Source organism: Monodelphis domestica, chromosome 4, assembly GCF_027887165.1.
Source record: "Monodelphis domestica isolate mMonDom1 chromosome 4, mMonDom1.pri, whole genome shotgun sequence".
NCBI lineage: Eukaryota > Metazoa > Chordata > Mammalia > Didelphimorphia > Didelphidae > Monodelphis > Monodelphis domestica.
The window spans coordinates 82,567,652-82,581,970 of record NC_077230.1 but is presented as its reverse complement, the minus strand read 5'-3'; the positions used below and the strand labels follow the sequence as shown (position 1 = coordinate 82,581,970).

The 14,319-nt window shown below is 41.0% G+C and overlaps 1 protein-coding gene across 3 annotated transcripts in view; it reads left to right on the top strand.

Annotated features, from left to right (window-relative positions):
- The window catches only part of B4GALT4 (beta-1,4-galactosyltransferase 4), a 50,976-nt gene extending 40,575 nt beyond the window's left edge, over nt 1-10,401 (top strand). For 2 of the 3 annotated variants that reach the window (XM_001369830.4, XM_056793492.1), the window contains exons 6-7: nt 1,252-1,356; nt 2,381-10,401. In XM_001369830.4, the coding sequence (XP_001369867.1) occupies nt 1,252-1,356; nt 2,381-2,513 (238 nt within the window). In that variant the 3' untranslated portion in view covers nt 2,514-10,401. The remainder of the gene's footprint in view (nt 1-1,251; nt 1,357-2,380) is intronic. The other variant, XM_056793493.1, reaches the window with a different exon arrangement.
- The last annotated feature ends 3,918 nt before the right edge of the window (nt 10,402-14,319 follow it).

Here is a 14,319-nt window from a genome sequence, read left to right as displayed (position 1 = left end):
GAAAGAAGTTCAAAAGGGGACCCAGAAAAGCAAGGACATGTTAGAACTACCAATATTAAAAACAAAAGAAGCTGTATCAGATATAGATTCATGGTTTCCTGTGCAGGCTTCTTTTTTCTCTTCTTTGTGGAGGGAAATACTCATGTGCTATTATTTCTCAAGTTCATAATAATAAAAAGGAAATTTTAAAGAAAAAAGAGGATAATAATGACAGTAGCTAACATTTATATAGTGCTTCTTCTGTGTCAGGCACTGCACTAAGGGCTTTGTAATTATTATCTTGCCTGATGGTCACAACTGTGGGAGGTTGTTGCTATTATAATGCCCATTTTACAGATGAGGAAACTGAAGCTGTCTTCCTAACTCCTGGCTCAGTGCTCTATCTCTGTCAATGCTGCCTAGCAGGAACTATTGCAGAAGCATTTTGGTAGAGTGGATAAAGTACTGTACTCTTGGAGTCAGGAAGACCTGAATTCAAATCCTGCTTCAGGCACTTATTGACTTTGTGTTCCAGGGTCATTTATTTAACCACCCTGTGCCTCAGTTTCTCCATCTATAAAATGGGAGCCATACTCAATGGCCTTTAAGTCCTTTCCAGCTCTAATTCTAGGATCCTATGCCCTTTGCATTTCTGGTGCTTGGCACCATACCTGTTACAAAGCTATCTTTTATTCCTTTAAATATATATTTTTGTGTTTTAATATTTTATAATTTTTATATTGTAAATTATTAAAAAATTACAAATATATGTATTCTATCTACAAAGATCTTTTATTCCTTTAAAAAAAACACTCCAAATTAAGAGTCTGATAAGGACAAAGGAGTATTTCTAAGCAAAGGACTCTACAAAAACTGGAGGAAAGAGTGCTCAGAGGAGGTTTCTTAGGTTTCCAGTGCATAATAAATGCTTAACAAATGCTTGTTGGCTCTTATTGAACTGGGCCTTGAAGGAACAAAAGACAAGATGGCATTTAAAAAATTAAATCCTTACCTTCTATCTTAGAATCAATATTGTGTGCTGATTCCAAGGCAGAAGAGTGATAATTAATGGGGGGGGGGGGGGGCGGGGTTAAGTGACTTGCCCAGGGTCACACAACTAGGAAGTGTCTGAAGCCAGATTTGAACCCAGGCTCCTGACTGCTGGCCCGGCTCTCTATCCACTGTGCTCCCTATCTACCCCCCCACCCCCCACCCCCGTGTGGCTCCTCTTTAGTGTTTGCTCAGTAGTAGATTGTGCCTTTCCTTTTGCAGAGTGGAGATACAAGGCATGACTATATCTCGGCCACCTCCTTCCATAGCCAAATACACAATGATCTTCCATACCAGAGATAAAGGCAATGAGGTAAACTCAGCAAGGTAAGCTTTGGCTTTACAATCATAAAGAAATGAATTTTGCAATAAACCCACTAATTGAGGTCTGTGCTTAAGGCAAGGCGGAAAACCCAGTACTGAGATAAGATCTGTTCTTCCAGCCTCCATAGGAGCACATTGGAAGCATCTACTTCTGCCTTTCAGGAAGCACCCTCTCCTTTTCCCTCTCCCACCAAATCCTCTTTTTTGCCAGCAGTTCTCCAGCATTTATCAAGTACCTACTAAGTCCGCTGCCCTGTGCTAAGAGCTAGGGACAGAAAACAGGCAAAAATCTCAGGAATCTCACAGTCAAGTGGGGGAACAACATGCAAACAGCTATGTGTAAACAAGATGCATACTGGATACATTTGGGATACTCTCAGAGTCAAGACTCAGGTTTAGAAATATTTGAAAAGGCTGTGTGTGTGTGTGTGTGTGTGTGTGTGTGTGCGTGCGCATATGTGCATGCGTGTGTGCATAAGGTAGGATTTTAGTTGGGTCTTTAAAGAAGCCAGGAAGCAGAAAGAAGAGGAAGAGGAATTCCAGGCATAGAGGACAGCCAGTGAAAGTGCTCAGAGTTGGGAGATTCAGAAATGAACTAATTTCCTCAATTTTTCATTTCAGGATCCTCATTTCTCTTATAATTTGGAATATGATAATAGAGATTAGGAATACGGTTTAGGCCTGTGATTTTAATCAGAGAGGGAACTCCCAAGGAAGAAAGCCCACTTAACCGTTGCATATTGGCACCTTTGGTTCAGTTTATAGTCCTATAAAACTGGTGGGTTTAGTGACTTGCCCTGTGTAACTGCACTGATAAGTATCAGAGGTAGGGCCTGGAACTCAGGTCGTCCTGTCATTCTGTCCTACTGTGTAGGATTTCAAAACAGAATATGTGTCCAGTTCAACGCGGTGGCTCTCCAAGAATGCTTGTCTACTTTTGTTCAGGAATGTCGGTAGCAGCAAAGGTCAGTCCCCAGAAACATAATTTTGTATGACCCGATTTTTTCTCTTTGTTTTTTATTTTTAGGATGAAGCTATTACAGCAGGTGTCACGAGTTTGGCAAACAGATGGACTGAACTCTTGTTCTTATAACCTGCTTTCCATGAAACCCAATCCTTTATATATCAACATCACAGTGGATTTCCTTGAGACTTCATAATCCTGCATTTTTCTATTGAGATTATTTTTCTGGGGGAAAAAGAATGTCCATTTGATTGAAATGTCTGGAAATTTGGAACTTGATATCCCCCAACCACAGTTCTTCTTGCCTCTGCCACCAAGCAGTAGACACAATGAAGAATTGGCTGCTTGGGGATGACTGATTTGAATTTTCCCTTCCTGTTTTAGTGAGAAGCATTGCTGCTGAGGTGGTGGAACAGAATTGGAACAGAAAGGCTTTCTTCCAGATGAACACAAGCAAAAAAGAGATGAACCTTTTATAGCACAGTGTCAAAGCTGTTTGGGAGCATTTGTTAAAAGTGAATTGTTTAGGTGTGAAAAAGTAACAGCTTGGGACCAGAAAGCATGGGTTGCACAAAATAGTATTGCTGGATTGTCAGAGGGGTCAAGGCTGCTCTTGGTTACAACAGAAAGGTAGAAAGGTATATATGAGTGTCACTAGATAAGACTGACTTAGAGATCTCTGAGGAGAGGGCATTGAGTAGAGAAGGAGAGAGACACAAAGGTACAGGGGAGGGCAGTTCCTCAAGAATCATTGGAATAGAAATTCATAGCTGAACAAAGGTACAGGACAGCGTTGTTTGAGAAAGAGGAGGCAGTGGGGGAAATGGAATATAATTCCTCCCTATTTATTTTCTACCTCTTATAACTAGTCTCTTCCTCTCCCCTTCTGGGGTGTGGGTAGGACAAATAAGGGAGCAATATATGAGTTAGGAAGATTTCTTAGAAAAAGAAAAACCCATCATTTCTCATTGTCTTCCATTCTTCCTTTTCTTTGCCACCTCTTTTTGGGAATCTTCCTTGTACTTAGCCTTGTACTATGTCTACCTAGACTGTTTCTCCATCCCTTTAGTTTATCATTTTAGGTTTCACCAGGGCTGAGATTTTTAGCTAGTCCTCATCTTGGTTGTTTTTTTCCCCCACCTGATTTTATCCTCTAATTGCTTAGCTCTGCATTCTCCTAGCTCAGTGATGGTGAACCTTTTTTAGAGACTTGAATGCCCAAATTGCCCTTCATGCGACATGTGAACTGTTCCTTTACCCCAGACAGGGAAGGGAGGAAGAGCTTCCATTGGCTTCTGGGCCGAGGGGTGGGGCATGAGAAATGTCCTCAGATGGGCATGGAGAGGGGAAGGGAGAAGCCCCCCTCCAACATGTGTACCATAGGTTCGCCAACACAATCCTAGGTTTCATCCTCTATTCTACATCCTCAACTCTACATCCACATCTACATTTATTGAGGTCCTTCTTTCTCTAGGGCCTTATTCAGGTGCTATGTCTTAAAAGAAATATCCTGAAGGGTAGCTAGGTGGCTCAGTGGATTGAGAGCCAGACTTAAGAGACGGGAGGTCTTAGGTTCAAATCTGACCTCAGACACATCCTAACTCTGTGACCCTGGGCAAGTCACTTAACCTTATTGCCTAGCCCTTATTTCCTCGTCTGCCTTAGAATCAATACATATTCTAGGACAAAAGGTAAGAGTCTTAAAAGAAAAGAAAAAGAAAGAAATATCCTGCCATGATCCACCAACAGAAAATCATTTCTCTCACTTTTTCTGGAACATTTTGCCCTTTTCTCAGTCTTGGGATTCTAGATAGTTCTTGCCGGGTCTGTAGCCTTGATCAAGTCCCTGAACTTCTGTTCTACACCTTCTTCTTCATCAAAATGAAAGGAGCCCAACTAGATAATTTCAGTGTTCCTTTTCAGCTGTAAATCTAATGATTCTACCTTGCATCATTCTCGTTTGTGTGTTACCTCTTGTCCCTGCCATTAGCTCATAAGCTTCTAGAGGACAGAGATTGTGACATTTTTCATCTGTGTTGAATTGAGCTGAATCATCCATTTTTAAGCAATTGCTCCTCATCATCTCTCAGATTTAATTCTTTGGCCTTTTCTTCACCTGCCACTTTCTGAGTCGGGGCCTGGGCAATAGATTGATGATCTCATGGAACTTTGTGGAATTTCCACTTTCCCAGATCAAATGAGGAGTTGAAATTATTCCACTGGTCTTATGAAAAGGACTGGTGTGGCTCCTCTTATTTCTCTGTTTTCTAAATAAGTAGCCAATAGCATTTGCTTGGGACTGTTCTTTACTACTCATAAGATAGAAAACATGTTGCCTACTAAATATTCTAGATTTTTTAAATAAAGAACTTTTTTTACATGCCATTTGTGAATCAATCAATTGTATTATAGCCACAAAGTATGTCCAAAGTGACTTTTGGAGTCAATATTTTAATATTTCAAAAGATCTGTGTTTTGTCATTTATTGTCACCGATACAGATCAAAAACTTTCCACAATTTTGTGTGGGTCTTACCAGTGTATTTAAAAAAAAAGCAACAAGAAGTCATCTCTTAGTGGCCTACCTTCTGGTGATAGGCCCCCATCAAACATAAAATCAAGCTGGTGCTTACCTTGGACAATAGACAATGGGGGTCATTCGTTGCTGGGCTTTCTCATAAACCCTTGATGGTCCCTGAATCTCGGCCTTCGGTACTTCTAGGGTTATTTTGAAATCTCTCTTCAGAAGACAAGGAAGTGGCTTGCTTGCTCTCAGTTGAAAGAGTCCTATCCTTCTGACTGAATGTACACATCCTTTGTGTGAAACATTCTCTAAAATGTAGGGAGTGTTAAGAAAACTAGCATCTCTGGGGCTATCAGAGAGCTTTATGCTTTAGAGAGTCTCAGAGCAGGATCTCATGCTCGAAAGAGATGATCTTCAGTCTTTCTGGTTTCTCTCCTCTTCATAGCTTCCTGTTTCTATATTCCGCCCCCAGATTCAGTTTAGTTGTTACAAAACCATCCACTCTTCACCTCTGCGGGGCATCATTTTTACATTCCTCTGCAGGGTCTGGCTCGTCTCTTTGGAAGCTTGAAAGGAGTAAATATCCCTTTTTCATAGTCTACACTAATATTTCCAGTGCCTGGCTGTTCAGATCTCTCCGGTGGCATTGGACTCTCTTTCCTTTCCCTCTGTTCCAGTTTTACCTTTGTGAATCATCTTTTTTTGGTGAAGGAACTTCATGTTTAGCAACAGGAAGATTTGCTACATCTGGGACCTTCCTAGATATTGCAATCTTCCACGTGGTACAAATATTCTGTTTGAAACAATCTTATTGAAAAATCTTGTTCATAGTTATATTCACCTGTGTTAAATTAATTCATTTAAATATTACAATAAAGCCAAGAACATCAGGGGATTAGGGTCCCCTGGAATATTAGTGCCCCCCCAAACCAGCATTAACCCTGTTTTTAGCCTGGCCTGCAGCCATCATCTACAAAAATAAACCCTGTGCCACCTCCTCCCACCAACGCAGCTGCTACACATAGGGCAGACGAGGGTTCTGGTGGCGAAAACCCAGGACCCGGGATTGCTGTTATTGCCCTCAAAAAGAAAGCTCGTTTTAATTGTCTGTTCTGGGTGGTGGCCGGGCGAGGGGCAGTCTGTGTAGGACACATTCAGGAACCGTAGCTTGTACAAGGCATTAAAATACCCACACGAGGCTTGTCCTAGGCCCCTATGCTAGGATCTCCCCCCAGAGGTCCTGGGGCAGCGGTAGCCCCCTGAGGGGGTCTTGCCCTGGCCATCGCTCTCTGCCAGCTTTTTGCCTCTGACACTGATTTGTTGAAAGTGGTTGCCTGTCTTGCACTGCCTGAGAGCCTGGTGGTTTTCAAAATGCTCAGAAAGGAGGGTCCCTAGCAGCCACATCGTTCCAATGGGGCTGTGGATGTCAAATTAGCTTATGATGAACAATTAAATAATCCGCCTGTATGTTTGCGATTGATTGGAGATTGGGGGGAAGATTTTGGAAGCTTCAAATAATGAATCAAATCATGAAAGAATATTATCCCCCTTAGCTGTGTGCAGGAAAGAAATGCCAAGGCAACAAAGGCAGAAACTAGTTCTTTAGCAAAAAACCTCCAGAAATTTGGGAAATTATTATTATTTTTTAAACCATTTCTTTCTGTCTTAGAATCGATGCTACGTATCACATCCAAGGCAAAAAATGGTACGGTAGGGCCATTGGGATTAAGTGACTTGTCCAGAGCCACACAGCTAGAGGGAATTAAAATAAAAATCACCAAGAGTTTGGAGGCAGTTCTTCAGGTAATGGTTAGAGTTAGCTTGGGAACCAGGAAGATCAGTATTTAAGTTCTGCCTCTGATAGAGCATAGCTGTGTGCCTGGACAAGATCCTCAGTGCTCCAGGTCAGTGATGTCAAATCTAAATACAGCCACAAAGCTCGTCCATGAGGAGCCCTACCAGATGCATATTGACATAGGAAATCGTCTATTGATATGTTTCTTTTTTATTAACTTACCAACACATTAACATCAGATGGGAACTGCAGTTTAATTTGGTTTGGACTATAGTCACGATTGCTGAGGGCTGTATGTTTGCTGAAGTAAGATGCAGAAAAGGTGCTGAGCCGTGTGGTAAGAGAGATTCCTTCCCTGGAATCCTCCTTTTTTAATGAAGCCGCCCACATCTAGGCTCTATCCCCGGGAGCTTAGTAGAGCCTTGAGTTGTCCTACTGAGGCTGGAAACAGCTGGTGCTTTTCCCCAGTCACTGAAAAGCTCAGTGTTACGTGGAAGCCAGTATTTGTTGGGGAGTAAATGGTTAGGACGCCTCTGATGTCAAGTGCTGCCTGGAGTAAAAACTCGTGATATTTGTGAATGGATTTCCCAGCGTTTAAGCGCTAGGTAAGATTCTCTTGAACTAGACACCCAGGAGAGTAACTGAAGCTGTATAGCATAAAACAGCGATAACGTGTGCGTGTGTGTCTGCACAAATGCCTATGTACACACACTTCTACAAAGATACAATCATCTCTTAGCAAAACTGGGTTCAGAATAAAAAGTAGATTTTTTAAATAAAAAGTATTCATCTAAGTTGAGAAATATGCACCAGAGGGATTGTTCTGGGCCAGCTCTGTAGAAGATGAGCTCAGGGGTTAGCTGAAATTCTCCCTTCCTTTTTGCTGAGTTCCCAGGGACTTTGTAGGCTTTGGAGGTGGCAGTAAGAAGGGATCCTGGAGGTCTTTTTGGACCTGGAGGGTTCTGACACTGGGCTAGTACAACCTAGCGAATAAAGGCACATTGCATCTCAACTTGACTGGTGTCAGTCATTGATCCACGGTGTGTGTGTACTATGTGAGGAGGGTACAGGGTGTCACAATGATTCTTGGCATCACACGCAGTATTTGAACTGGATCAATCAGACGTTCGAGGGTGGCAAGGGGACCCATTGGTCATCTAGTCCAACCCATATGTGAAAAGATTCCGTGTCATAATATATAACGTTATAAATTTTATATATAATTATATATTATATAATAATGTAATATAATGTTATATGAAATAGAAATACTATAACAAACATTTTTTAAATTACTACTTCAAACATTCCAGGTATCATAGGTCCTGGGTACAAATATGACCTCAGATACTTCCTAGCTGTATGACCCTGGACAGGTCACTTATCCTCTACTGCCTAGCCCTTACCACTCTTCTGCCTTGGAACCAATGCACAGTATTGATTCTAAGATGGAAGGTTTAAAAAAAAAAAAGCTGCTTCACAAAGCAGCCCAAGACAACATTATTTTTAAATGTCACATCATATAAGGGACTCATTGAACTTCCAGCCCATTAAAACATCTATTTTTTTTTTAAAGAGAAAATCTGCTCCCTAAACTTGGCTCCCCTGTTTTGCATAGGTGAAAGCTGGTTTTTTAATACCTAAGAGCACAGCTTTCCAGTTATTCCTATTGAATTTCATCTTGGATTCAGTCCAGGACTCTACTGCAGGAAGAGCTTTCGGGATCCTGACCGTCTTCCATGTTTTAGCTATTTCTCTCAGCTTTGTGATCTGCAGGTGGATGAGCATACCATCTGTACTCTTCTCCAAGTTGCTGATAACAATGTTAAGCAGTTTAGGGCCGACCAAGGATGCCTAGGATATTCCTAGAAGAGACCTTGTAGATGTTGACAATCAACTTTGGACTACTTTTCATTCTGGTCATCTGACTGGTTCTGACTCTTCTTAATTCTATTAACATCCAATCCAGGCCAATCAATGACCTGAGCTTGGAAGGAAACTAGAGATTCTTTTTTTTTTTAGTTTTACATTTTTTATTTTTTATTTTATTTTTTTAAATATATTTTATTTGATCATTTCCAAGCATTATTCGTTAAAGACAGATCATTTTCTTTTCCTCCCCCCCCCGCCCCCCATAGCCGACGTGTAAGTCCACTGGGCATTAGATGTTTTCTTGTTTTGAACCCATTGCTTTGTTGATAGTATTTGCATTAGAGTGTTCATTTAGAGTCTATCCTCTGTCATGTCCCCTCAACCTCTGTAGACAGGCAGTTGCTTTTTCTCGGGGAAACTAGAGATTCTAAGAAGTGGGGGGTGGGGGGTGGGGGTGGGGGGAGGAAGGAGTACATTCTGTATCACCAGGTCCCTGTCGTGACAAACTCCATGGGAATGAATGGTTAAGGGGTCTCTCCCTGGGGACAAGGCAAATGATTCGAAATCCTAGAATCTCCAAATTGGAAAGATCCAGGAGCTGATCTGGTTCACTATCTTGGACCTGAATAAAAATGTCTTACCAAATACCTGACTAGTGGACTTCCAACATTTACTTGAAGACCTCAGGAGAGGGGAAACCATCTGCTCTCTTTGTTTTTGGACATCTCTGTTTATGAGGGAGTTTCTCTTTACAATGGTGCCAAAATACGCATCTTTGAGGCTCTTGTTCATTTCTGTTATTTTTGGAACAAAACAGAAAAAGGCTCACCATTTTAACATGACAGCTCTTACAGGGTAGCGTTCCCTTTCTTTCCTCTCCCAACTCTTCTTTTTGTCAAGATGAATATCCCCAGGCTAAATATTTCATCAGGCAGAACATCCTTTAATTATAATCTGTACATTAAATTCATTCAACAAGCATTTATGAAATACCTATTACAGATGCTTTTTTAATGAAAATTCACATTATGCAAATTTCACCTGAAAGAGTTCTGAAAGAAATCCAAATTCCAAAAAAAACCCACCTCCTATATTAACTTTACCAAACAGTATTGTGCTGAGCTCTGCCTTCCTTTTAAAACCTTTAAAAACCCTCCTCCAAGGCAAAACAGAAAAACTAATAGGGAGAGACCACTGCTGACTCCACCACTTTTTGGTGCCTGAAAGAAGAAACCTTTGCCCCACTCTGGACCGGCTCATTTATCTGTCTAACAACCTGCCTCTCTGCAGTGTTTATCTCTGGCCCAATTGTCTGTCCTCTCCTGTTTGTGTCTGGCTCCCTGCATATTATGTAAAAATCTCAGTTCATTTGCCTTATTACCTCTTTGGGGCACAAACCCAACGGTGGTATGCCTGGGTCAAAGGGCAGACAGTCTTTTAGCGCCCTTTGAGCATAGTTCCAAATTGCCCTCCAGAATGGTTGGATCAATTCACAAATCCACTAGTAGTGTATTAGTGTCCCAATTTTGCCACTTCCCCTCCAGCATTTATCACTTTCTTTTGCTGCCATGTTGGCCAGTCTGCTAGGTGTGAGGTGATACCTCAGAGTTGTTTTAATTTGCATTTCTCTAATCCAGAGGAATTTAGAACACTTTTTCATGTGCTTATTAATAGTTTTGATTTCTTCATGTGAAAACTGCCTATTCATGTCCCTTGACCATCTGTGAATTTGACTTAGTTCCTTATATATTTGGGATGTTAAACCTTTGTCAGAGAGTTTTGTTATAAAAATATTCTCACAGTTTGTTGCTTTCCTTCTAATTGTGGTTGCATTGGTTTTCTTTGTACAAAACCTTTTTAATTTGGTATAATTAAAGTCATTCATTTTACATTTTGCAATATTCTCTATCTCTTGCTTGGTCTTAAATTCCTTCCTTTCGCACAGATATGACAGGTATACTCTTTTATGTTCACCTAATTTATGATTTCACACTTTATATTTAAATCATATGCCCATTTTGAATTTATCTTGGCATAGGATGTAAGATGTTGATCTAAAACTAGTTTTTCCCATACTGTTTTCCAATTTTCCCAGTAGTTTTTGTCAAATATTGAGTTCTTGTCCTAAAAGCTGGGGTAATTTCTGTCCATTTGTAGACCTTGGGCTACAGGTAGGAGGAAGCTACAGAATATGAAGATTGAAAAAAAAACAAACAGGTTTCCTGAGTGAATTTTCCTGCCTTTAGTTGACTTTCTATTTTTTATTTTATTTAAAAATTTTTTCTTATGGTTATATGATTCTTGTTGTCTCCCTCCCTCCCCAATTCCCTCCTCCTCCCTCTTGGAGCTGACAAACAATTCCACTAGGTTATACATATATTATCACTCAAAACTCATTTTTGTTATAAAGTAATCTTTTAAAACTAAAACTCCAGGTCCTATGCTCAAATAAACAAGTGATTAATCATGTTTTCATCTGCATTCCTACTCCCACAGTTCTTTCTCTGGATGTGGATAGTGTTCTTTCTCCTAAGTTCCTCTAGATTGTCCTGGATCACTGCATTGCCACTAGTAGAGAAGAACATTAATTCAATTGTACCACAGTGTATCCGTCTCTGTGTACAATGTTCTCCTGGTTCTGCTCCTCTCACTCTTCATCACTTCCTGGAGGTCATTCCAGTTCACATGGAATCCCTCCAGTTCATCATTCATTTCAGCACAATAGTATTCCATCACCACAATTTGTTCAGCCGTTCCCCAGTCAATGGACACCTTCTCATTTTCCATTTTTTTCAGTTGACTTTCTAAAGAAGCTAGGAATTCTATCAGGTAAAAGATATGAAGGGACACATTCTGGGCATGTGAGAGAGCCTGTGCAAAGGTGTGGGATCAGGAGATGTGACGGTATGTAAAGGGGATAGCAAATGCTTTAGCTATACCGGCAAGAATGTACAATGTACAATAGCCCTGGAATGATAACTAGAGTCAGAATGTAAAGGGATTAAAAAGCCAAATTGGGGTGGAGGGTGGGATGGTAGTTGGGTGGCTCAGTGGATAGAGAGTCAGCCCTGGAGTCAGGAGGCCCTAGGTTCAAGTGTGGTCTCATATACTTCCTAGATGTGTGACCCTGAGCAAGTCACCTAACTCTTACTGCCTAGCCCTTACCACTCTTCTACCTTGGAACCAATTCTCAGAAAGTTAAGGTAAGGGTTTATTAAAATAAATAACAAAAAGCCAAATGGGAGTATGTATTTATCCAAGAGACCAGGGGAAGCCATTGGGGCTTCCAGGGTGGGAGAGTGACTTGGTCAGACCTGTGTTTTAGTGTGTCTAGAGAGCACTCTCTGACTTTGGTCTCTGTTTCAGATGAAGGCTGGCTACATTTTGTTCTCTGGGCTCTAGAGAAATCCATGAAGGGTTGAGGGGCCTTCTCTAATGCTCTCAGGTGCAGCCACCATATTGGATGTAGTTTCCTCTACTGTTAGCCACCAATGGTTAGCACACCACTTCCATTTAGCCAATTAGCACCAATCCTCTTTTATAAAGGGTTATTTCTTCTGAATATAGAGCATCCAACCTTTCCCCACAGCCCTTTGGTCTCTGGGGGGAGTTAGCTCAGACTTAACAGTGTTTCCACAAAATGTGGGTCCCACCAAATTCAAATATGACATTATCACTGGATGAGTCCTTTCCACTGCTACTGGACTGGGTCTTGAAGGTTACTTCTCACTTCCTGGGATACTGATACTGGTTACAAGTCCAGCATAGGCTCAACTCTTGGCCTTTTGGACAGTCAAGAAAAGAAGCTTCTGTTCTTCATGAGATTAGCACACTGGGACCAGTTACAGGATGGCTTCCCATGCTCCAAATCTCTCCAAGGCACTTCCATTACATCTCATTGTGACTTCTGGAAGCACACCCAGGGTCACATAGCTAAAAAGTGTCTGAGGTCATAGTTGAATCCAGGATCTCTCATCTCTAGATCTGGTTCTCTAACCACTAAGCCACCTAGTTGCTCTTTGATCTGCATCTTAAAGTTACTGAGAGATTCAATGAGGCAGGGATGAAGTGGGGAGTGCATTGCACATAGGGGAGATAACCAGAGCAAAGGCAAGGAGATGGGAAATAGAGGAGCTGCTAGTGTGTGCTTGCATTAGAGTATATGATGTAGGAAGAAGAGTAATGTATAATGAGACTGAAAAAAGATAAATTGAAGAATATGGCTTTAAAAACCAACAGGTATTTATATATTCTCCTAGATGCAGTAGTGAGCTACTCAAGTCTGAGTTAGGGAGTGTCATGGCCAGGTCTGCATAAAAAGAAAACCATTTTGATTTGGAAGACCAATTGGAGTGTGGAGAGACTTGAGGCAAGTTCAAATCCAGCTTCAGATACTTACAAAAAAGGTTTGTCTAGCAATCATCTGGTTTTGTGGAGAAGAGACAATTCTAATTTCTCTTAGTTTTTAATTAATCTATTTGATGTTGCTGGTACATAAGCTGAACATAATATTTACTTTTTTACTCAAAAATGTCATATGCAGTTTGGGGGGGGGGGGATAACGACACAAAAAAAATCAAAACTGGCCTCAGACACTTGCTAGTTTTTCATCCTGGGTAAATCACTAACCCTGTTGGCCACAGTTTCTTCATCTGTAAAATGATCTGGATAAAGAAATGGCAACCACTCCAGTATTTGAATGAAGAAAACCCCAAATGGGATAATGAAGATTTGAACCTACTGAAATGACTGAACGACAACTCTATTTCTCAGACCACAGTCCCACAGCTCTAATTCCTGACTGAATATCTCCTCCATCTGAATGTCCATTCTATGAACACCTCAAACTCAACATGTGCAAAAATGAATTGTGAATTGATTGTTTCCCTTCCCCATTCAAGCCAGTCCATGCCTCTGAACATCATGGCAAGCCCCACTATTCTCCTGGCCATGCAGGTTCATGACTTGGGAGTCATCCTTCCCTCTTCTCTCTCTTTGATCAACTCCAAAGTCCTGCTGACCTCCATGACACGTCTTTGATTCTTTTCCTTTTTTCTCCTCGTTCTACCATTATTCTGCTACAGATTCTCATCCCTTCTTGTCCAGGCTGCCCATCTCCCTGACCACTCCCACTCCTCTCACAATGAAACTTCCAAAATAAACTCCCCAAGCCACAAGTCTGACTGCGCCATTTTCCCAGTCAATAATCTTCAGTGGCTCCCTTCAACCTACTGTTCCTGACATTTTAGACCCCCATCAATTGGTTTCAATCTAATTTCACAATATTCCTCTCCACGTGCTATACATTTCAATCAAACTGGAACTCAAAATGCTTTCTCCTAAAATTTATATGTGAATAGGCCAGAATATATTTTCTCCTTTCACCTTTTTTTAATTAAAAAAATTTAAAACCTTTACCTTCTGTCCTAGTAAAAACTCTTTAAACATTCATTTGTTAACAAGAAGATGGTATAACAAATTTCCACAAAAGTTTTCCTAACTTATATGATTAAATTTATCCCCTTCTTCTCTTCCTTTCCCCTTCCTGGTGCTGGCAGGCAGTTTGATCTGGGTTATAGTAAAAACTGTATAGGTCTAGTAAAAACTCTTAAGACAGAAGGGCAAAGGCTATGCACACGTGTCCAGTATCACACAGCCAGGAAGTATGTGAGGCCAGATTTGAACCCAGGTCTTCCTGACTCCAGCTCTGGTGTTCTATCCACTGTGCCACCTAGCTGCTTCCTCACCTTTTTTGTCTCTTTTCAGCTTTATCACCCTTCAAGGTCCAGATCAAATGTCATCTCTTTTCTGA